The following is a 23,989-nucleotide window of genomic DNA, read 5'->3' as shown; positions in this document are numbered from 1 at the left end:
GTTTTTTTGAAGAGATCTCCTCTAAACTAGATGTAATTAATAAGAAGGAGAATCTAGGCAGAGTCCCTGGCCCTGTGAATGAGGCAATAAAAACAATTCTTAGAAGGCATGTAAGTTGGTATGAGAGATTGGGATATGGTCTGAATATGAAAGTGCAGAGAATTGAAAATAAGAGAGCATTCATCTTGTGGAAGCAAAATGAACTGGAATAGTTTTTTTTTTCTTTTAAAATAACAGCTTATAATAAGATAGAATTCATATGTAATAAAATTTACCCTTTTGAAATTTACAATTCTTTGTTTTTTAGTATATTCAGAGTTTTGAAACCATCAGCACTATCCCTTATTTTATTTTATTTACTTATTTATTTTTTTAAAGATTTATTTGACAGAGAGAGACACAGCGAGAGAGGGAACACAAGCAGGGGGAGTGGGAGAGGGAGAAGCAGGCTTTCTGCTGAACAGGGAGCCCGATGTGGGGCTCGATCCCAGGACCCTGGGATCATGACCTGAGCTGAAGGCAGATGCTTAACGACTGAGCCACCCAGGCGCCCCCGCACTATCCCTTATTTTAGAACATTATCGTCACCCCAAAAACAAACTCCAAACCCCCTCACCATTCCCCTTTTTTCCCAGCCCCTGGCAACCACTAATCTATTTTCTGACTCTGGATTTGCCTGTGAATTGGTTAAATTTTATGTGGAAGAATTGATTTCATCAATCAGGATTTTTTTTAGACAAATGTACAAACTTGTGATCTCAGTGTTTATACTAAGTTATCATGATATATCAGATTATTTTATATTTATTTTAATTATAATGGTCATTTAATATTTTATTCCAGATAAAATGAAAGATGCCATCATAGCTAAATTGGCTAATCAGGCTGCAGATTACTTTGGTGATGCTTTTAAACAGTGTCAGTACAAAGATACTCTCCCCAAGGTCAGTTATTGTTTTTGTAAACACTTGGTTATTTTGCATGTGGAAATACTTGGATGTTTTTGTGTATTAAGAAGGTGCGTTGAAAATTATGTTTCATAAAAAAACTTGAAATTTTAGGAGAGGCATTTGGAGAATATGTAGAAGTAATTTTTTTATTTAAGATGCATGAAAAATTCTTTTATATTTAGGGGATGCCTTTGTCTCTACTCTTTACTAAATTTGTTTTCCCAAGCTAAAACTCTTTCTGGAAATTTTTGAACCTCTGTTTCCAGTAATTTTACCACATGAAGGCATTGTGTAGTTCTAATTCATTGGTGATTGGTACAAGCATGAATACTTGAGCATGTTGATTAATCACACTTTTAATTATTGTCCTGTTTTCTTAAAGATGAGTCTTAAAGCACAAAAACACATAAAGACAAAAGGAAAAGAAAACAAATTCATCTAATATTTTGATTAGAATTAAGTTTTGCCAACAGGGATAGAAAATTGGGTTGCTATTGTACAGCTGAGGGAAAACAACCATCTTTTTTTTTTTTTTTAAAGATTTTTATTTTATTTTATTTATTTATTTGACAGAGAGAGAGCACAGATAGAGTGGCAGGCAGAGGGAGAGGGAGAAGCAGGCTCTCCGCTGAGCAGTAAGCCCGATGCGGGGCTTGATCCCAGCACCCTGGGATCATGACCTGAGCTGAAGGCAGACGCTCAACCGACTGAGCCACTCAGGCGCCCCAGGAAAACAACCATCTTAAACCACACATCACATTTTAATGTAAACTCCGAAGTGGCATTTGAAAAGACTAGTCAGTGATGATCATTTGTAAATGACAAAGCAGATGATTAGGCTAACAAGTAAACTCAGAATGGTTAAAAAAGGGAGTTTACAGATTGAGTGAAATGTTGTATGTTTCAACTACTCTTTCAGAAATGTTCAGGTAATTAGTTTTATCTGTATAATAGCATATGGTTTTTTTTACATGATCTTTTTGTAGGAGAATTTATTGACTTATAAGTCATTCCGGAATCTTTGTAAATTATGAAATTGCAGACAATTTTGTAGTGAAGTAAAAAAGCATGTAAATATGTCAACAGCACAAATTAGTCGGAGAATTAGGAATTCATGTGAAGGAATTCCTGGAGATTTAAAATACACCAAGAGATCAGTAGAAATTTGCCCAGGACTCTTGGATGTTAATGCTGTTACTCCTGAAAAGAGCCTTGGGATCGTCTCTCACCTTTTTTTCATCTAAAAGACCTCATGTTCAGCTGCACAGTGTACCGTTACATCCTGTTGGGCCATTAGTTCAGTCGTGTCACGGAGAGAAGAATGTCACCTTCAAAGACTTGGAAACTACCTCTGCAGCATTTCTGGTATTCCTTGAAAATCTCCTGTTTAAATACCAAGTTGCTCCAGCCTTACCTTGAGAACTGGCATGAGTACAGTTTGAGATTTAGATGTCTTTTTTGCCTTTTAACTAATAAAGCTCATAAGGTATTTTCATATTCTAGTTATAAAACTGGAATATCTGCAAGTAGTGATCCAGGAAGCTAGGAAATTATTCACTGGGAGACAGGAAGGCATATCAGGTAGTACTTGAGTTTTTGATTGTCTTATTTTTTTTGTCTAGACCGTGATTGCCTAGTAAATTTCTTGGATTTCATATGTCATGTACTTCCTAAAAATAGCGAGGTTGCAGGCTAGGATTTGACATTTTTGGAAGAGGATCTACTGATATAAGTGCTTCTCTGGTTCATGTGTTTGGATCTTTTAAAACTAATTTTGACGGAATTTTCTTCAAAACAAATTAGGGCAAAAATAACACTTTATCATGTTAAATATTAATTTTAGTGCATTTGTCTGTTTGCTATGTGTTTTTGAGTATATGATCTGAATGTTAGTGTTTATACTAAATTTTTATATGGCTAGAAATCATCTTTATTAAAAAGTCTCAGGATTTAAATGTAAGTGGGAACTTAATTTACTGTCTTTTGTCTTTTAAACATGATGAAACAGTCAGCTATAGAGCATTTTCATTAGTATATGTGAGTAATGGTGGTTTAGTTAACTCTTAAGGGCTGGGTAAGGACTCATAAGAAAGCTTCTAAAGCCCTGTGCCTGGTATTCCTCTGTGAATGTCTGTTTTCCTTCTCTTTCTAATACATGCTTTCCTTTCTTCTTTGTAAACAAAATGTTGACTTCATGGCTCAATTGAAGACAAATTTAAATTGGCTTCACTTAACAGTTCAAAAAAAAAACCCCTTAATTTTAATTGGAAGAAAAAATTGAATTCATTGAATTCAGTTCCTGCAAAATCATGTGGTCTTCTCTGTTTACACCTAATGACTAACCTATCTCTAAACCATTAATGGGGTGATTCTAATTTCCGTCTCCTTTTCCTTTTTCTTCCTGCATCCCATGTTGTTTGTGGTGGTTTGTGTGGTTGGACTCTCCCCTGGTCAGTATTTTTATTTCCAGGAGGTGTTCCCTGTCTTGGCTGCAAAGCACTGTATCATGCAGGCCAATGCTGAGTACCACCAGTCTATCCTGGCAAAACAGCAGAAGAAATTTGGAGAAGAGATTGCAAGGTTACAGGTGAGTCTCTTGGAAATAAATATTTAAGTAACTTGGCTCTCTATTTTTTTCCTTAGTGAGATTCCCAAGTTTGCTCATAAAAACCTTTCCCACTCATTGCCCCTATTAAGAGAAAAGTGATTGTTTTTATCTTTAGGATTTACCTGCTGGGTGCTTTTTGAAGATTTTACTTATTCATTTGAGAGAGAGCATGAGTGGGGGAGAGGGGCAGAGGGGCAGAGGAAGAGGGAGAAGCAGACTCCCCACCGAGCAGGGATCCAGAGATCATGACCTGAGCTGAAGGCAGACACTTAATGGATTGAGCCACCCAGGTGTCCCACCATGTTTTTTTTTTTTTTTTTCTTTTTTCGACTTTATTTATTTATTTATTTATTTTAGAGAGGGAGGGGGAGGGAGAGAATCCCAAGCAGACTCCTCACTGATTGTGGAGCCCAATGCAGGACTGGATCCCATGACCCCAAGATCATGACTTGAGCCGAGACCAAGAGTTGGACACTCAACTGACTGAGCCACCCAGGCGCCCTATTCATGTTTGTTTTAATATAAAATAATCTAAATTACCATGCTTCAGAATGGTTGTGCAGTACTTAACTTGTGGCCTGACCTTTGAATTGGGACATACAGTTCCACAGCTTGAGAAGGACAGTGGTAATACAGCTGACCCTTGAACAACACAGGTTTAAACTGTATGGGTCCATTTAAACACAGATATTTTATAGTACTGTAAGTGTATTGTCTCTTCTCTGTAATTTTTTTTTTAAAGATTTATTTATTTTGGAGGGGCAGAGGGAGAGACAGAGACAGAATCTCCAGCAGACTTCCCGCTGAGTGTGGAGCCCAGATGTGGGGCTCCATCTCCAACCCTGAGATCATGACCTTAGCCAAAGTCAAGAGTCAGAGGCTTAACTGACTGGGACACTCAGGGGCCCCTCTGTGATTTTGTTAGTGATGTTTTCTTTTCTCTAGCTTACTTTATTGTAAGAGTACAATATAAAATACATGTGACATACAAAATATGTGTTATTTATTTTATGGGTAAGGCTTCTGGTCAACCGTAGGCTATTAGTAGTTAAGCTCTTGGGGAGTCAAAAGTTATAGTGGATTTTTGACTGTGTTGCAGGGTATTTGCCACTGACCCCTGTGTTGTACAGGATCAACTGTATATATAAATAGATTTTGTATACAGCAGAGTATCTTCTGTGCAGTTGTTCATACTGTCAGCATTGGGGCTGTTAGAAACTTGTTGTGACATCTGGGTCAATTTCACAGCAGAGGCAAGGGCTATTTATATGAGTTGTTTGTATTTTGAGTATTGGTGAACAGAGGGTAGGAAGAGGACTGTTAGGGAACTTTAAATATGGACTGGATATTAGAAGATATTCTGCACATATCATTTGGGAAGTTCAGATTAGTCTTTTCATGGGGCAAGAAACCCAAGTCTTTTTTTTTCTTTTTTAAAGATTGATTTATTTATTTGAGAGAGAGAGTGCACTAGAGTGAGAGAGCAAGCATGAGTGTGGGTCAGAGGGAGAGGGAGAAGCAGGCTCCTTGCTGAGCAGGGCTCAATCCCAGGACCCTGAGATTATGGCCTGAGCCAAAGGCAGATGCTTAACTGACAGAGCCACCCAGGTGCCCTGAAACTGAAGTAATAAAAAAGAAAATGTATGCTTATTCTTCACACGGACAAAATCAGAGAGACGTATACTTCCTAATAAAATACAGATATTCAAACATAATCTCATTTGTCCAGAGTTTACTTTGATTACAGTAACTTATATTTTTACATAAAATGCTTCTTTTTTTTTTTTTTAAATATTTTATTTATTTATTTGACAGAGAGACAGCAAGAGAGGGAACACAAGCAGGGGTAGTGGGAGAGGGAGAAGCAGGCCTCCCGCGGAGCAGGGAGCCCGATGCGGGGCTCGATCCCAGGACCCCGGAATCATGTCCTGAGCCGAAGGCAGACGCTTAACGACTGAGCCACCCAGGCGCCCCCACATAAAAATGCTTCTTGAAAAAGTGGTTTCTATGGGAAGGATTTTTTTCAGGCTAACATATTTAAAGTATTAGAAGTTTAGTTACATTATTTTCTGGGAATTCCAGGACTATTAGTTTCAAGTAAGGTCTTATTTAGTGTCTATAAACCAGTCACATAAGAGTTCTTTTTGAAATTTTAATATTTAAAATCCCCTCTGGAAAAAGGAAACTGTTTCAAACTTGAACAGTGAGAGGTAAAGACTTTTTTCAGTTACAGACACATAAGAGTTTGTGACTTCAGTTTTAGCTTTAGTCATGGGTCAAAAGTTAACATGGACTATGAACACTAATTCATATCTCAAATTCCTCTTGCCATGTGTGAGATTTTTTTTTTTTTTACTTGATTTGAGCTCAGAAATAGGTAAACAGAACAAATAGAAAAAGATGACCAATAAGTCATATTCTCTGAAGTCTATGGCTCAGAGTACCCCATGAATCTGATAGAGATCATTAGATGGTCACCCCATGAAACTAGCTTTTCAGTCATTGCTGTCAGCAATGGGGAAAAGAAACATTGGTCATGAGCAAACAAGAAACAAAATCAAAATCCACAGAGTCAGGAAAATCAAAACAATAGATAAAATAGCAGTGAAGGTAAGACTGTTGCTTGGGATTTACTTTTGGGGCAAGAGAAATTGTACCTGGGCTTATAGGGCTTATGAGCTGTCCTTCCTGGACAGTGCCCTTTATTTGGCTCCAGAAGGCTGTACACTTGATTATCTTGGTGGAATCTCTAGTGCAGAGAAAGTACAGTTTTCAAAAAGACATAAAAATAGTTACAAAAATGTGACTCTGTAGAATGAATGTGTATTAGATATACTTAATTCCTTAATGAGGGACCTAGTAAAACTGATTTTGTGAAAGTATTGTTTGTTATTAGTTGTGATAGTTTGTAGATATTAAGGAGATTGTTCTTACCAGATGTATGCTTATGTATTTATGGATGTACTTAGTTTCAAATGATTCTGCAAAAAAAAAAAAGTACATGTAAGTGTATATATGGGAAAGAGTGATAAAAGCAAATATGGCAAATTGAGAACTCTTGTTGAACCTGAGTGTGGGTCTATTGTTACTCCTTGTTCTGTTTTTTCAGTTTTTCTGTGGGCTTGAAATTTTTTGAAATAAAAATTGGGAAAATTAGGTACATATAAAGGTGTACACTTCACCCTTTCTCTGTTTCCCATCTGTCCTGTTCCCTGTGTCCTTTTCTCCCGCTGCCCCAGCGGTTAATTTCCATTAGATTCTCATTTAATCCTTTCAGTATTTTTTGTCTTTGAAATACAAGCAAATACATACACATGTATACACAATACGCACAATGCATGTTCTTAACTCTCCCCATTCTTACATATGAGGTACTATGTGTCTTGCTTTAATCATGTAACAGTGTATCCTAAAGATCTCCCCATTTAATTTTATTTTAAAGATTTTATTTATTTGAGAGAGAGAGTGAGAGAGAGAGAGAGCACAAGAGGGGGGAGCGGGAGAGGGAGAAGCAGAGTCCCTGCTGAGCAGGGAGCCTGATGCGGGACTCGATCCCGGGACTCCAGGATCATGACCTGAGCCGAAGGCAGTTGCTTAACCAACTGAGCCACCCAGGCGCCCTCTCCCCATTTTAATATAGCAATAGAGTGCTCGCTTCGGCAGCATGTATGATAATAATATAGCAACAGAGACACCTTCCTTATTTTTCTTCAGAGCTGAGGTGTACTTCATTGTATAAACAGCAGTTTTTTGCTGTCCCCTATTGCTGTGGATACTTGTGTATTTCCAAGATTTGCTGCAAGTAATACTGCAGTGAATAATTATGTACACATGGCATTTTGTTATTTCAGCAGGTTTTTGCTGCTGGCTACCATAATCATAGACTGAGGGTTTGAACAACAGAAATTTATTTTCTCATAGTTGTGGAGGCTGGAAGTCTGAGACCAGGGTGTCAGTGTGGTTAGGTTCTGGTGAGAGCTCTCTTCTTGGCTTGCAGACTGTTGGCCATCTTCTCTCTGTGTCCTTCCATCGAATGGGGGGGGGGGGGCAGCGCATGTTCTCTGGTTCATCCTCTGAAAGGGCACTAATCCCATCATGAGGACTTTGCCCTCATGGCCTCATCTAAACATAATCTTCCAAAAGTCCCATCTCCAAGTACCATTACTTTGAGGGTTAGAGCGTCAACATATGAATTTTGAGGGCAGGGTGAAGAGTTTAGTCCATAGCAACAGGTATACCTTAAATTTCTAGAAATAAAAGGATTGCTGATATAAAAGTATAATACATCTATAATTTGTTATATATTATACTTGGATCTTTGATCCACTTCGAATTTATCCTGATATGTGAAGTATAGATCTAGTTTTTCTTTTTCCAAATGACTTATCCCCAAACCATTTATTACAGTGACTTTCTTATTCCACTGATTTGAGATTCTGGCTTTATCACACACTAAATGTGTCTTATATATTTGGGTCTGTTTCTAAACTTTTTATTCTGTTTCACTGGCTTATCTGTTCATGTTCCAGTTCCATACCATTTTAGTCATGGACTCTTTAGAGTGTTTTAATGCCTGATAGGTATCATCATCTCTCATTTTTAAATTTTCCTGATTGTTCTTTTTGTTTATGCTTCTATTTGAATTTTCTTTTATTTCAATATTTATTATGGAAAATTTGAAAAAAATATATAAAGTAATGAGTCATTAAATATCCATTGCCCAGCTCCATTGATTATCAGTATTTTGCTATTTGTGTTTCGTTTATTTCCCTTACCCTCTTATTTTTTTGGAGTATTTCACATATTTCATCCTTAAGTACTTTACTATGTATCTCTAATAGATAAGTCTTAAAAAAACAAAATGAAACCTTAAAGCTACAATGTCATCCCACCCAGCAAAATTAATACTGATTAATAATATAGTAATGTAATATATTTTTTAAAGATTTTATTTATGTATTTAACAGAGAGAGACACAATGAGAGAGGGAACACAAGCAGTATTCATAGACTGAGGGTTTGAACTCACAAGGAGTGGGAGAGGGAGACTCAGGCTTCCCGCTGAGCAGGGAGCCAGATGTGGGGCTGGATCCCAGGACCCCGAGATCATGACCTGAGCTGAAGGCAGACTCTTAACGACTGAGCCACCCAGGCGCCCCACTAGTAATGTGATATTATCCAAACCTAGTATAGTTTTCCCGGATTTTTTCTATACTGTTTTTTCACAGTTGGTCTGTGCAAATCTCATAGAAGGTCTTCACACTGCATTTGGTTGATGTGTCTTACAAATCTTTAATTTGTAAATGGCCTCCCTCTCTCTGACTGCCATATTGAATTTCCCTCACTTTCTTGTTTTGTATGTTTCTTAAACGATGTCTGTGATGTCTGTTATCCCTTTTTTGTTACTTGTGTAAATATTTCAGTCTTTTCAAAAATGATTTTGAGTTTTTCTTCATTTTCTTGCCTGAGTTCTGTTCTGTTCCTGTTCCACATTCTCTTGCTATCTGCTATTCACCCACTGTTGTCTCAGCCATCTGGTCCTCTGTTCATATTTTGTGTTCTTTTTTTTAATTAAAGATTTTTATTTATTTGAGACACAGAGATACAGAGAGAGAGAGAGCATGAGCAGGGGGAGAGGCAGAGGGAGAAGGAGAAGGAGAAGCAGGCTCCCCGCTGAGCCAGGAGCCCGATTTGGGGCTCCATCCCAGGACCCTGGGATCATGACCTGAGCCGAAGGCAGATGCTTAGCCATCTGAGCCACCCAGGTGCCCCATATTTTGTGTTCTTTTGATACTATGATTATACTGTTAAGTTTTTTTAGTTTATTTTAGTTTTTTCAGCATGCTGTTTTCATCTGTTTTGTGACAACATTTCTTTGGTGAATGTTCGTTACCTTTTGAAAAGTTAGTTATATGCTCATTTTCATCCTTTTCCTCTTGGTTTCTTTGTGTTGAGGCAGATGGGATGCTGTATCAGATACTTGTATTTGAATGAGATTGATTTTAATAGAAGAATAGCAAGAGGCTCCTGAGTGGGGGAATGGTGCCTGATAGTGTTCCAAGCCTCTTTGTGTAAGGGCGCCCTCCTTAGCTTCGCTTCTTTGGCTCTCAAAGCCTAGTCTGGTTGAGGAAGGACTCTTACCTCGGGATCTGTGTTTCGCTGAATTCCTCACAGCCTTTGCTTTGCACGGTGGTGCGTCTGCTTTGAGAGTTTATTTTGTTGGCCTTTTCTGAGTGCTCACCCCCTTTCTTCTTTCTCCCCGCTTTTCACTCCTCTTGTCTGCTTCCCCCAGCCTCTCTGCCTTTGATTAATCTGCCTCTTGCTCTCAGCAGTTCCCTCTTGGGATGAGGCCCCTCAGCGCTTCGGGTTTTTCCTGTGACCCCCTGGTGGCTGACATGGGCCATTTGGCTTTACCTTTATCACCTGTTGGCACTTGTTACCTCATTCCATTTTCATCGTTTTCAGATTTGCTTAAAGTCGGTTCCACTCATTGGTGGGGGGGGCCTTAGCAGTCCCTTTTTATTCCAGTGTGTTCATTATATCTTATGGCTCTAGTACTAACTTTGCTATTTGGCCACGTATTTACAAATAAAATGTGAAAAGTGATTTAAATTTGTACATTTCTGTCTCCTAGTTTACATTGAAGATGTAGCTTTTGTTTTGCTCTATTGATTTTGCATCTAAGCTTCCTCTGTCATTATTTACAATAGTTTAGTTGACTTTTTTTAGGTTTTCCTGGTATACAAATACATCACCTGTAAATGATCATTTTTTCTGTTTTCTAAATTTTATATGTCTGATTTCATTTTTTTGTCTAGTTGTTTTGACATATTCTATGATTGTTGATACTGTTTTATTTTGACTCTAGGAATGTTTCTTACATTTTTCTGCTAAGTATGTTAGCTTTGGGGGTTAAAACTTTATCATGTTAAGGAATTGGGTATCTATTTTGATTTTACTAAGATTTTCAAAAATATCAGTGGTGAATATTGAATATTATCAAATGCTTTTTCAACATCTATGGAGATAATCTGATTTTTTAAAATTTAAATTTATTATTTGGAGAATTATATAAGTAGGTATTCTTGAACCATTCTGTATTTCTATAATTTTGGTGTTTCATACTTGCTTTATCTCCTGTGGCTACTATATATACATGTTCTCTGTATGTCTGAGGATATTATATATTCTCTAATTGTGGAGTCCAAGGTTCTTAATGTCTGGTAAATCAAACTCATTAATTGTGTTTTTCAAGTCTTCTATAATCTTACAATATTTTTTGTTTACTTGGTCTGTCATGTTTGACAGAAGTGTTAAAATCTTCCACTCTAATAAGGGGTAGATTTATCAGTTTCTCATTATAATTGTTTATATACATAGAGACTTATTAAATGTAAAATATAAGAAGTTTTATGTCTTTCTGGCAAATTGGCAGTTGGTAAGCATTGAGTACTGAATTTATCCCTAATGATGCTTTTGGCTTTATTGCCTATTTTATCTGATGTTACTAATAGTGAAACCACTTAAGTAATGCAATTTGAGCCCTAAATTTATGTGGGGCATATGCTCATCTTATGAATTATGAGGGTAGACCTTTTTAAAAAAAAAATTCCTATCGATGCTGAGATAACATGCTTCTTTGTTGACTTCCTGTGTTGGCTGGGTAATTTTTTTATGATTCATCCTTTCACTGTTGAAGTAGCTCTTTAAGGTTCCTGCCTCGATGTGAGGTGGTGAGGGGAATGTTTCTCAGTAGATAGATATGTCTCTATGTTTCAAGACCCCTGTCTCAGGTCTCCATGAGAGCTTTACATTTTTTTTTTTTTTTAAGATTTTATTTATTTATTTGACAGAGAGAGACAGCGAGAGAGGGAACACAAGCAGGGGGAGTGGGAGAGGGAGAAGCAGGCTTCCCACGGAGCAGGGAGCCCGATGCGGGGCTCGATCCCAGGACCCTGGGATTATGACCTGAGCCGAAGGCAGACGCTTAACGACTGAGCCACCCAGGCGCCCCGAGAGCTTTAAATTTATGTGAGGCATATGCTCATCTTATGAATTGTGAGGGTAGACCTTTTTTAAAAAAAATATTCCTATTGATGCTGAGATAACATGCTTCGTTGTGTGTGTGTGTGTGTGTGTGTGTGATTTATTTATTGAGAAAGAGAGAGAGAAATAGTGCATGCACAAGCTGGGAGAGGGGCAGAAGGGGAGGGAGAGGAAGAGAGGGTGAGAAGCAGTTTTCCCTGCTGCGCGTGGAGCCCGATGCGGGGCTCAATCCCACCACTGTGAGATCACCACCTGAGCTGAAAACAGGATTCGGATGCTTAACTTATTGGGCCACCCAGGCACTTTTATTTAAATTTTTTAATTTTTTTTAAAGATTTTATTTATTTATTTGACAGAGACAGACACATCCAGAGAGGGAACACAGGCAGGGGGAGTGGGAGAAGCAGGCTTCCCATGGAGCAGGGAGCCCGATGTGGGGCTCGATCCCAGGACCCTGGGATCATGCATGACCTGAGCCAAAGGCAGACGCTTAACGACTGAGCCACCCAGGTGCCCCCAGGCACTCCACTTTTAATGTGTTTTAATTGCTAGTCCTTTGAGTTACAGAAATATTTGACAGCCAGCCTCCCTCAGTGTCAGTTTATACTTACTGGCCCATGGATTTCTTTAACTTTCTTGGTAATTCACTTACGTGTTTAGAGGGATGCCTGCTAGGTTTATTCTTTATTTTTGATATTTTGGTATTTTGTGATGGGATAATTTCTAGGTTATTCTGTTGACCACAATCCTGGAAATGCAAGTCCTCAAAGATTGTTTTGAAAAACCAATGCTTAGGTCCTTGGTTGAGAAAAAGAAAAAAAAAATTTTTTTTAACATTTTCTCTTTAGCATGCAGCAGAATTGATTAAAACAGTGGCATCTCGCTATGATGAATATGTCAATGTGAAAGATTTTTCTGACAAAATCGGCCGTGCCCTTACTGCAGCAAGGAAGGATAATGACTTCATTTATCATGATCGAGTTCCAGACCTTAAAGATCTAGACCCTATTGGCAAAGCCACACTTGTGAAATCTACCCCAGTCAGTGTACCCATCAGCCAGAAATTCACTGGTATGTCAAGTATTCAGATACACTTTAATCTTACTCATCTTTTCCCCAGTTTAATCTGTTTTTTTTTTGTAGCTAAAATCATATAACTGCGGTTGTATGCTTTGAATATGATTTGAATTCATGTTAATGAATATGAATAAATATGAAGTGTTTTATCTATAGTGAAATTTCAAGATGGAAAGTAAATGGTAATAAAGTATATGCATACAGCAGAGTCAGAGAATTTGAAACTGTGTTTGAGTAATGATAGACTTTAAGCATTTGTCATTTTGTTCACATTTGTTATATTATTTAAGATTCTGCCATTAAAAATGAACATTCATAAATATGACTTTAAACATATAAACTTACGGAGTTACGGTTGTATGAGATAAACGTTATCCTTGGATATTGTAGATATAGTCAATGTATAGTAGTCTCTAGCTGAGATCCCAAGAATAATACTCTGATTTATTGGGAAAGGGTGATTATCTTACATGTTTCTATTTAGCAAACAAGATGTATTTACCACGTGCCAGGGACTCTTTTAAGTACAGGCAGTAGCTCAGAATCCATATTCTTACAGTAGTCCCATGAGATAGGTACTATTATTATCCCCATTTGACTGATGAGGTTATTGATGCACAGAGTGCTTAAGTAATTTGCCCAATGTTGCAGAGCTAGAAAGTGGTGGAAGGAACTAGAAATCAAACCATGGCACTCTAGGCTTAATCAGTTTAATGAACAAATGAACAGTGTATTTTCTTATGCCTAAGTCTTCTTTACCAAAGATCTTTTTATGTTAATGACAAACACATCTTAAAAAGTTAAGAAAATTAAGTTCAAAGAAAAAGAAAGCTTTCATTGTCATTGTCCTTGAATATAATGATGTAAAAATTCTCTTCATTATTGTACTTTTAATAGTGATTTGGTTTTGATTTTTAAATATTTGTAGACTTTTTATGTGAATATTGGAAAGGGAATATGAGCATTCACTCTACAGATGGAGTTTTGTCTTGAAATTTTGTCAATTTTCATGCCTCATGTTAGATTTGTTTGAGAACATGGTTCCTGTGTCAGTGCAGCAGTCATTGGCCGCCTATAATCAGAGGAAAGCCGACTTGGTTAACAGATCAATTGCTCAAATGAGAGAAGCCACCACTTTGGCAAATGGGTAGGTAGAGCTTAACTTTCATAAATGTATCTTTAAAGTTCTAATGTTTTCTGTTTGATTGTTCTATAACTAAATAGTTTATGAACACTTTAGTTTTCTGAGTCGGAGCTGAATGTCAAGAATATGTGAAATAGCAAATACACACACATACGTACTTCTTGTGGATATTATATTTATTAAGCCCTAGCAAATGTATTTGGGATAAGTTTGATTACTGAAACAAAGTGAGAATTTTTGACTACTAATTTGCATTTTCGGGGATATTTATTTGAGGGAAACGAGAAGTAGAAATGAACTTGTAAGATACATGGTATATTCAGTATTCTGAACCAATTTTTGTTTCTGGTGGATTAAGGCTAAAAAAATAATTCGTTGGTTTTTAAAATATCTTAAGTATAATTTTCAATAAAATGCAACAGAATACACCTGTTTTAAGTGTATAGTTCAGTTCTTTCTGATAAATGTTCATACCCATGTAACCACTACCACCATGATCAAGATAGAGAACATTTCCATCACCCTAAAAAATTGATGCCTCTTTCACTTTAGTCCTTCTTCCCTGGCCCTTAGCCACTGTTGTCTGCTCCCTGTCACTCTAGGTTGGTTTTACTTTTTATACAGTTCGATATAAATGTAATTATTATAGCATGTGTATTACATTATATGTACATTACTGTATACAGTACATTGTAGTATTGCTACAGTATATGTAGTACGCAGCGCAGTACATACAGCACCGTATATAGTCAAAATGCGTTGGACTGCTTTCACTTAGCAGTTTTTGAGATTCATCTATTTTGTATCAGTTTGATCCTCTTTATTACTGAGCAGTATTTCATTTCATGGTTAAATAGCAGTTTGTTAGCCCATTGTTGGTGGACATTTCAGTTGCTCTGAGCATGATGCACAAATCTTTGTGTGGACATGTTTTATTTCTCCTGGGTAAAAGCTAGGCTTAGAATTGCTGAGTTGTGTGGTTGGTGTATGCTTAACTTCATGCAGAATAGCCAGATTGTTTTCCAAAGTGGTTATTCCAGTTCATATTCCCACCCATGCTTTTTGGGGACTCTGTACCCTCAGCAGCACTTAGTATTGTCAGTCTTTTCGCTTTTATTCATTTTAGTGTGTGTGTAGCAGTATCACATTGTGGCTTAATTTGCATTCCTGTGATTACTACTGGTGTTGAGTAACTCTTCATGTGCTTATTAGCCATTTATATATCCTATGTGAAGTGTCCGTTGAAATTTTTTGCTCATTTTTTTAAATTGAGTTTTTCGTGTTCTTTATGTATTTTAGAGCAAGTCCTTTGTTAGATATATGTCATTGAGATTTTTCTTTTTTTTTTTTTTTAAGATTTTATTTATTTATTGCTCAGCAGGGAGAGAGAAAGAGAGCAAGCAAGAGTGGGGTGGGGGGACTGCAGAGGGAGAAGCAGGCTCCCTGCTGAGCAAGGAGCCTGATGCAAGGCAGACACTTAACTGACTGAGCCACCCACAATTCACCCCTGAATTTTGACTTTTAATTACTTAGACTGAGAGAAGTTAAGTTTGAGCTGTGAGCCCAAGGTAGCTAGTATTCTTTAATGTATATTTCTTACTTTTTTTTTTTTTTTAAAGATTTTATTTATTCATTTGACAGAGAGAGACACAGTGAGAAAGGGAACACAAGCAGGGGGAGTGGGAGAGGGAGAAGCAGGCTTCCCGGCGAGCAGGGAGCCTGACATGGGGCTCGATCCCGGGACCCTGGGATCATGACCTGAGCTGAAGGCAGACGCATAATGATTGAGCCACCCAGACGCCTCACTTTTTTGGTTTTCAATTCTGAACTGTGAACTTAATTTTTTAATAGTTTTAATTTTATCAATCACTGATTTTCTGGGTTTTTTTTTTTTTATTGTTTTGTTTTGTTTCTTTTTTTTCCCCCTTTATCTTTGTTCTGTTTTTCCATTGGTGAGGGTAATCACTTTTTTGGGGTGCTAACTATTGATTAGGATATATAGGAGATTAATGTTTTAAAGATGACTTAGACCTCTAGATGACACAGTATCTCATTTTTTCAGGGTGTTAGCTTCCCTTAATCTTCCAGCAGCAATTGAAGATATATCTGGAGATACTGTACCTCAGTCTATATTGACTAAGTCCACGTCTGTGATTGAACAGGGAGGCATCCAGACTGTTGATCAGTTGATCAAAGAGCTACCTGAACTGCTACAGAGAAATAGAGAAATCCTAGATGAGGTATGTTTTAAGAGATTTGTTTTTTCAAGTAAAAACTGTTTTACCCCTTGGTGTCCAGCAGAGATTAGGACTGGATGCTTTCTTCTGTTGGGTTTTGTAGGGTAATACTCACCATCCTGATGAACTTAATGTGGCCCAGAGCTGCCTTTCAGCTTCAAGAGGAATTCTGATTGAATGATAATAGGTTCATACATGTCTTAAGGGTATATAAATGCACATTAATGAAACACATGTGACCATGATGTACTATTGATATACCATGAGAAATTACTATCATACAAACTGTTCAGAGCCTTCATAACTAATGATTTCTTTTCTATGAAAGATTAGATTTCTTGGTAAATGTGGAATCAGACTAAGGAAGTTAGGCCATCAAATATTTTGTAAGCCCACTGCTTCCATCTTCTAGTAGAGAGGGCATTTTAATAGGAATGGAACACTAAAGTTTTTTGGCTAAAGTCAACTGTTTGACAGTGTTATTTTTTATTGTGCCTTCACCTCTTTCCCCTCATTAATTCATTTCTTCTTTTAATGATAAATATATTCAAAATGGTTATATTGACTTTTGCCAGTTTAGGAGTCATGTCTTTTAGGTAACTTCTGTTGTCAGTGCTTTAATCTATGATATTTTAATTTTTCAGTTAATTTTCAGGGGATATTATATTTACATCATTTCCAAGTACTTTGGGACAGGGGTAGAGTACTTAAGTACTCTGTGCAGTCAGAAAGCTGAGTATAACTTTTGATTCCCCCAAACATAGCTACTCATAGCCTACTGTTGACTTTGGAAACCTCACTGGTCACATAAACAGTTGATTAACACATATTTTGTATGTTATTATATACTGTATTCTTAGAGTAAAGTAAGCTAGGAAAAGGAAATGTTACTAAAATCAAAGAAAATCATAAAATTCATAGATTTATAATACTGTACTATAAAAAAATCCACTTGTAGGTGGACCTACAAAGTTCAGACCTGTATTATTCAAGGGTCATCTGTATTTAAGACAGTGTGAACCTTGGGGATGAGAATATTTACCTCTTGGGTTTTTTTTTTTAAAAGGATCACCCTTTAAAAGGATCATTGCGATTATACTAAATGATACGGTGATGGTGGTGGTGGCATATTGGCTATTGAAAAAGGTCAGGAAACTTAAATGAAAACTTACTGCAGTATTGGCCTGGGGAATCTGATTCATGAGGGGTTCTACATTAAGTACACCATCAGTGTTACCAACCTCATCTATGTAGATGTCGTCAATAATCAGAAAATTGAAAGCAAATAGAATTGATGTTTTATATCAGTACCAAAGCCTTGCTGTGCTGAGCTTGCTAGACAAGCAGAATCTCAGACCCCATCTCAGACCTTCTGAATCAGGAGTTGCATTTAACAAGATCCCAGGGTGATTTGTGTGCCCATTAGTATTTGACAGACACTGCTCTTAAGGTCATAGACTTTATTCAAGAGAATGCTTTATAGTCCTTTAAAATTTGTTGATTATTGGGTCAAGCAAGCTTGTTATCTGGTGTTGCACTTGAAAGGATGTTAGAATAGTAGATAGACAAAGGGAGAAAAAAGTGGAGAGTGTTGTTTAAGATCACATGTACGTGATAGCAGCAAGAAGTAATTGTCTTGATAGGGAGAAGACAAACCCTGGAAAATGCAGTATGTGTAGCAAGTCAGATAGCAGTCACAATAATGAGCCATTATTGAATATTGGAGTTATATTTGAACTCGATCCCCAGTTTTCTTAGCTGTGGCCCTGGGCAGATTACGTAACATCTTCATGTTTCAGTTTACTTACTGAAAAAAACGGGATAATAGTATTTATCACATAAGATAGCTGTGAAGCGAGATCAAGTATGTGCCTGCTAGTAGTAGTTATTTAAATATTACTATATTTCCTTGATTTTAAGATGTAATTGATTAGAAGATGCATATTTGATTTTGTTTTTTTTTTTTTAAAGATTTTTATTTATTTATTTGAGAGAGAGAGAGAATGAGAGACAGAGAGCATGAGAGGGAGGAGGGTCAGAGGGAGAAGCAGACTCCCCGCCGAGCAGGGAGCCTGATGGGGAACTTGATCCCGGGACTCCAGGATCATGACCTGAGCCGAAGGCAGTCGCTTAACCAACTGAGCCACCCAGGTGCCCCATATTTGATTTTGAAACAAGTTTTATGGAAAAAGAACATTGCCTATTGAAATACTATATATCAGTTGTGAGGAGCATCTTCATTAGAAATATTAATGTGTAAAAAGTTTATCTTATAATTAAAAATTGGCATTATTAGTGTGTATGGTATATGTCTGTTGTCTGCCTATCTTAATATGAGGTACTTTTGCTTATCTTCTTTGATGTTTCTAACAGCCTTTTGAAGTAGTCACTATTACTCTGTCAACTGTACTTGGAGAGTCTCATTTTAAGTAAGTTGTGAGTTGAGAGAAGTAAGGTTGTGAAGCTGGTTCTCTTTTTGAGTGTTCATTTCTCTCTGGTAGCTTTTAGAAATTAGGCTTGATTTTCAGAAATTTTGAAGTATCCACTAATTTATTTTTTAAATAATAAATTTATCTTTGCTAGGGACCTGTCAGGCCCTTTAACCTTTGATCCCTGCCCGTGGATTCTGTTTCTTTAGTTACTTCTTTTTCTCTACCCTCTCCTAATGAATTTCTGTCAGATGGTTGGTGGTTCTTTTGATGATGATCAATTTTCATATCATTCAACATTTCTTCTGCCTTTTCTCTTTGTGCTCTCATTCTTTCTGGGAGACTGCCTCAGGCCGGCCTTCCAGCTCAGTAATTGGTTAGTTAGTGTGCTTTTTGTGCTTTTCAGCCACCCTATAGAGTTGTTCTGTTTTTTATTTTATTGATACCTCTTGTTTTCAACATACCTAATTGTTTTAAAAAATCCCCTGTATTTTTATTTCACAACTGCATGTCTGTTTGTTTTTGAGGTAAAATTTGCATAACATAAAATTCATCATTTTAACCTCTTTACAGTATACACGACAGTGGCTCTTAGTATGTTTGCAGTGTTGTGCAGTCACCAACACTGTCTAATTTCAGAGTCTTTCCATCACCCCCAAGGAAACTCCATTCTCATTAGCAGTCAGTATTCATTCCCCCTTGGCCCTGCTCAGCCACTACTCTGATTCTGTCTCTGTGGATTTGCTTATTTTGGACATTTCATATAAATAGAATCATAAACAGTATGTGCACTCTCACCTTCTGTCACTTAGAATAATGTTTCCAGGTTCCTCCATGTTGTAGCACCAGCACTTCATTTCTTCTTGCGGCTAACACTTCATTGTGTGGAGGTATCACATTTTGTTTATATATTCATCAGTAATAGATACTGGGATGTTTTGCTTTTTTTGGTTATTAATAATGCTATTTGTGAACAAGTTTTTTTTTTTATTAAGCACCTGTTTTAAATTCTCTTGCGTATATACAGATGAGTGGAGTCTTTGAGTCATACAGGAATTTAATGTTCAACTATTTGAGGAACTACCAAACTGTTTTCCAGAGCAGTGGCACCATTTTACATTCTTAGCAGCAGTGTGTAAAGGTTCCAGTTTCTTTATATCCTTTCTGACCCTTAAATTGTTCTTTTTTTTTTTTAATTTTATTTATTTGTCAGAGAAAGAGAGCGCACAAGCAGGGGGAGCAGCAGGCAGAGGGAGAGGGAGAAACAGGCTCCCCACTGAGCAGGGAGCCTGATGTGGGGCTCCCTCCCAGGACCCTGGGATCATGACCTGAGCTGAAGGCAGACACTTAACCGACTGAGCCACCCAGGCGCCCCTAATGGTTCTGTTTTTTAATTATAGCCATCCTTGTGGGTATGAAGTGGTATCTCATTGTGCTTTTGATGTAACCTTTATATATAAAAAATCCTAAAGTTAATAGTTTGATAGTGATTGGACTGAAAGTTTAGACCAACCTGGGGAGTATTGCCAATCTTTACAATATTAAATCTTCCAATCCATGAATATGGACAGAATGTCTTTCCATTTAGTTAGGTCTTCTTTAATTCCTTTCATCAGTGTTTTGTAGCTTTTTTTTTTTTTTAAATTTTATTTTAAGTCACCATTACCTCATTAGTTTTTGATGTAGTGTTCCATGATTCATTGTTTGCATATAACACCCAGTGCTCCATACAATACGTGCCCTCCTTAATACCCATCACCGGGCTAACCCATCCTCCCACCCCCTCTCCCCTCTAAAACCCACAGTTTGTTTCTCAGAATCCATAGTCTCTCATGGTTCTTCTCTCCCTCCGATTTCCCCCCCCTTCATTTTTCCCTTCCTACTTTTTTTTTAAAAACATATAATGTATTATTTGTTTCAGAGGTACAGGTCTGTGATTCATCAGTCTTACACAATTCACAGTGCTCACCATAGCACATACTCTCCCCAGTGTCCATCACCCAGCCACCCCATCCCTCCCACCCCCCACCGCTCCAGCAACCCTCAGATTGTTTCCTGAGATTAAGAGTGTCTTATGGTTTGTCTCCCTCTCTGGTTTCATCTTGTTTCATTTTTTCCTCCCTTCCCCTATGATCCTCTGTCTTGTTTCTCAAATTCCTCATATCAGTGAGATCATATGATAATTGTTTTTCTCTGATTGACTTATTTTGCTTAGCATAATACCCTCTGGTTCCATCCATGTTGTTGCAAATGGCAAGATTTCTTTTTTTTTTTTTATGGCTGCTTAATATTTCCTTGTATATATATACCACATCTTTATCCATTCATCTGTTAATGGACTTCTTGGCTCTTTCCATAGTTTGGTTATTGTGGACATTGCTGCTATAAACATTGGGGTGCATGTACCCCTTTGGATCACTAAATTTGTATCTTTGTGGTAAATACCCAGTAGTGCAATTGCTGGGTTGTAGGGGAGCTCTATTTTCGAGTTTTTGAGGAACCTCCATACTGTTTTCTAGAGTGGCTGCACCAGCTTGCATTCCTACCAACAGTGTAGAAGGGTTCCCCTTTCTCTGCATCCTCACCAACATCTGTCCTTTCCTGACTTATTAATTTTAGCCATTCTGACTGGTGTGAGGTGGTATCTCACTGAGGTTTTGATTTGGATTTCCCTGATGCTGAGCGATGTGGAGCACTTTTTCATGTGTCTGTTGGCCATTTGGATGTCTTTGCAGAAATGTCTGTTCATGTCTTCTGCCCGTTTCTTGACTGGATTATTTGTTCTTCGGGTGTTGAGTTTTATAAGTTCTTTTTAGATTTTGGATACTAGCCCTTTATCTGACATGTCATTTGCAAATATCTTCTCCCATCCTGTCGGTTGTCTTTTGGTTTTGTTGACTGTTTCCTTTGCTGTGCAAAAGCTTTTTATCTTGATGAAGTTCCAGTAGTTCATTTTTGCCCTTGCTTCCCTTGCCTTTGGCGATGTTTCTAGGAAGAAGTTGCTGCGGCTGAGGTTGAAGAGGTTGCTGCCCGTGTTCTCTAGGATTTTGATGGATTCCTGTCTCACATTTAGGTCTTTCATCCATTTTGAGTCTATTTTTGTGTGTGGTGTAAGGAAATGGTCCAGTTTCATTCTTCTGCATGTGGCTGTCCAATTTTCCCAACACCATTTGTTGAAGAGACTGTCTTTTCTCCATTGGACATTCTTTCCTGCTTTGACGAAGATTAGTTGACCATAGAGTTGAGGGTCCATTTCTGGGCTCCCTATTCTGTTCCATTGATCTATGTGTCTGTTGTTGTGCCAGTACCATACTGTCTTGATGATGACAGCTTTGTAATAGAGCTGGAAGTCTGGAATTGTGATGCCACCAGCTTTGCTTTTCTTTTTCAACATTCCTCTGGCTATTCGGGGTCTTTTCTGGTTCCATACAAATTTTAGGATTATTTGTTCCATTTCTTTGAAAAAAGTGGATGGTATTTTGATGGGGATTACATTGAATGTGTAGATTGCTCTAGGCAGCACTGACATCTTCACAATATTTGTTCTTCCAATCCATGAGCATGGAACGTTTTTCCATTTCTTGGTGTCTTCCTCAATTTCTTTCATGAGTATTCTATAGTTTTCTGAGTACAGATCCTTTGCCTCTTTGGTTAGATTTATTCCGAGGTATCTTACGGTTTTGGGTGCAATTGTAAATGGGATCGACTCCTTAATATCTCTTTCTTCTGTCTTGTTGGTGTATAGAAATGCCACTGACTTCTGTGGATTGATTTTATATCCTGCCACTTGACTGAATTCCTGTATGAGTTCTAGCAGTTTTGGGGTGGAGTCTTTTGGGTTTTCCACATAAAGTATCATATCATCTGCAAAGAGTGAGGGTTTGACTTCTTCTCTGCCGATTTGGATGCCTTTTATTTCTTTTTGTTGTCTGATTGCTGTGGCTAGGACTTCTAGTACTATGTGGAATAGCAGTAGTGATAGTGGACATCCCTGCCATGTTCCTGACCTTAGGGGAAAAGCTCTCAGTTTTTACCCATTGAGAATGATACTCGCTGTGGGTTTTTCATAGATGGCTTTTATGATATTGAGGTATGTACCCTCTATCCCTACACTATGAAGAGTTTTAATCAAGAAAGGATGCTGTACTTTGTCAAATGCTTTTTCTGCGTCTATTGAGAGGATCATATGGTTCTTGTTCTTTCTTTTATTAATGTATTGTATCACATTGATTGATTTGCGGATGTTGAACCAACCTCGCAGCCCAGGAATAAATTGTGCACTTGGTCGTGATGAATAATACTTTTAATGTACTGTTGAATCCTATTGGCTAGTATTTTGGTGAGAATTTTTGCACCCATGTTCTTCAGGGATATTGGTCTGTAGTTCTCCTTTTTGATGGGGTCTTTGGTTTTGGGATCAAGGTAATGCTGGCCTCATAAAATGAGTTTGGAAGTTTTCCTTCCATTTCTATTTTTTGGAACAGTTTCAGAAGCATAGGTATTAATTCTTCTTTAAATGTTTGGTAGAATTCCCCTGGGAAGCCATCTGGCCCTGGGCTCTTGTTTGTTGGGAGATTTTTGATGACTGCTTCCATTTCCTTACTGGTTATGGGTCTGTTCAGGTTTTCTATTTCTTCCTGGTTCAGTTTTGGTAGTTTATAGGTCTCTAGGAATGCATCCATTTCTTCCAGATTGTCTAATTTGTTGGCATATAGTTGCTCATGATATGTTCTTATAGTTGTTTATATTTCTTTGGTGTTGGTTGTGATCTCTCCTCTTTCATGCATGATTTTATTTATTTGGGTGGTTTCTCTTTTCTTTTTGCTAAGTCTGGCCAGGGGTTTATCAATCTTATAAATTCTTTCAAAGAACCAGCTTCTAGTTTCGTTGATCTGTTCTACTGTTCTTTTGGTATCTATTTCATTGATTTGTGCTCTGCTCTTTATTATTTCTCTTCTCCTGCTGGGCTTAGGCTTTATTTGCTGTTCTTTCTCCAGCTCCTTTAGGTGTAGGGTTAGGTTGTGTATTTGAGACCTTTCTTTTGTCTTGAGAAAGGCTTGTATTGCTATATACTTTCTTCTTAGGACTGCCTTTGCTGCATCCCAAAGATTTTGAACAGTTGTGTTTTCATTTTCATTGGTTTCCATGAATTTTTTAAATTCTTCTTTAATTTCCTGGTTGACCCATTCATTCTTTAGTAGGATGCTCTTCAGCCTCCACGTAATTCTTTCCGACTTTCCTCTTGTGATTGAGTTCTAGTTTCAAAGCATTGTGGTCCAAAAATATGCAGGGAATGATCCCAGTCTTTTGGTACCGGTTGAGACCTGATTTGTGACCTAGGATGTGATCTATTCTGGAGAATGTTCCATGGGCACTAGAGAAGAATGTGTATTCTGTTGCTTTGGGATGGAATGTTCTGCATATATCTGTGAAGTCCCATCTGGTCCAGTGTGTCATTTAAAGCCTTTATTTCCTTGTTGATCTTTTGCTTAGATGATC

General features: G+C 37.6%; 1 protein-coding gene across 4 annotated transcripts in view; it reads left to right on the top strand.

The window, feature by feature from the left end:
* PDCD6IP (programmed cell death 6 interacting protein) overlaps positions 1 to 23,989 on the top strand; it is a 92,037-nt gene that overhangs the window by 27,771 nt on the left and 40,277 nt on the right. The window contains exons 6-10 of one of the 4 annotated variants that reach the window (XM_064590354.1): positions 844 to 944; positions 3,421 to 3,537; positions 12,452 to 12,674; positions 13,704 to 13,827; positions 15,887 to 16,064. In XM_064590354.1, the coding sequence (XP_064446424.1) occupies positions 844 to 944; positions 3,421 to 3,537; positions 12,452 to 12,674; positions 13,704 to 13,827; positions 15,887 to 16,064 (743 nt within the window). Of the gene's footprint in view, positions 1 to 843; positions 945 to 3,405; positions 3,538 to 12,451; positions 12,675 to 13,703; positions 13,828 to 15,886; positions 16,065 to 23,989 lie in introns of all 4 variants that reach the window. The other 3 variants (XM_064590352.1, XM_064590359.1, XM_064590357.1) reach the window with 3 other exon arrangements.

This window comes from Mirounga angustirostris, unplaced genomic scaffold (genome assembly GCF_029215605.1).
Source record: "Mirounga angustirostris isolate CCGP_5_RB_7025 unplaced genomic scaffold, mMirAng1.0.hap1 SCAF_1, whole genome shotgun sequence".
Taxonomy (NCBI): Eukaryota; Metazoa; Chordata; class Mammalia; order Carnivora; family Phocidae; genus Mirounga; species Mirounga angustirostris.
This window is presented reverse-complemented; position numbering and strand designations above follow the sequence as displayed.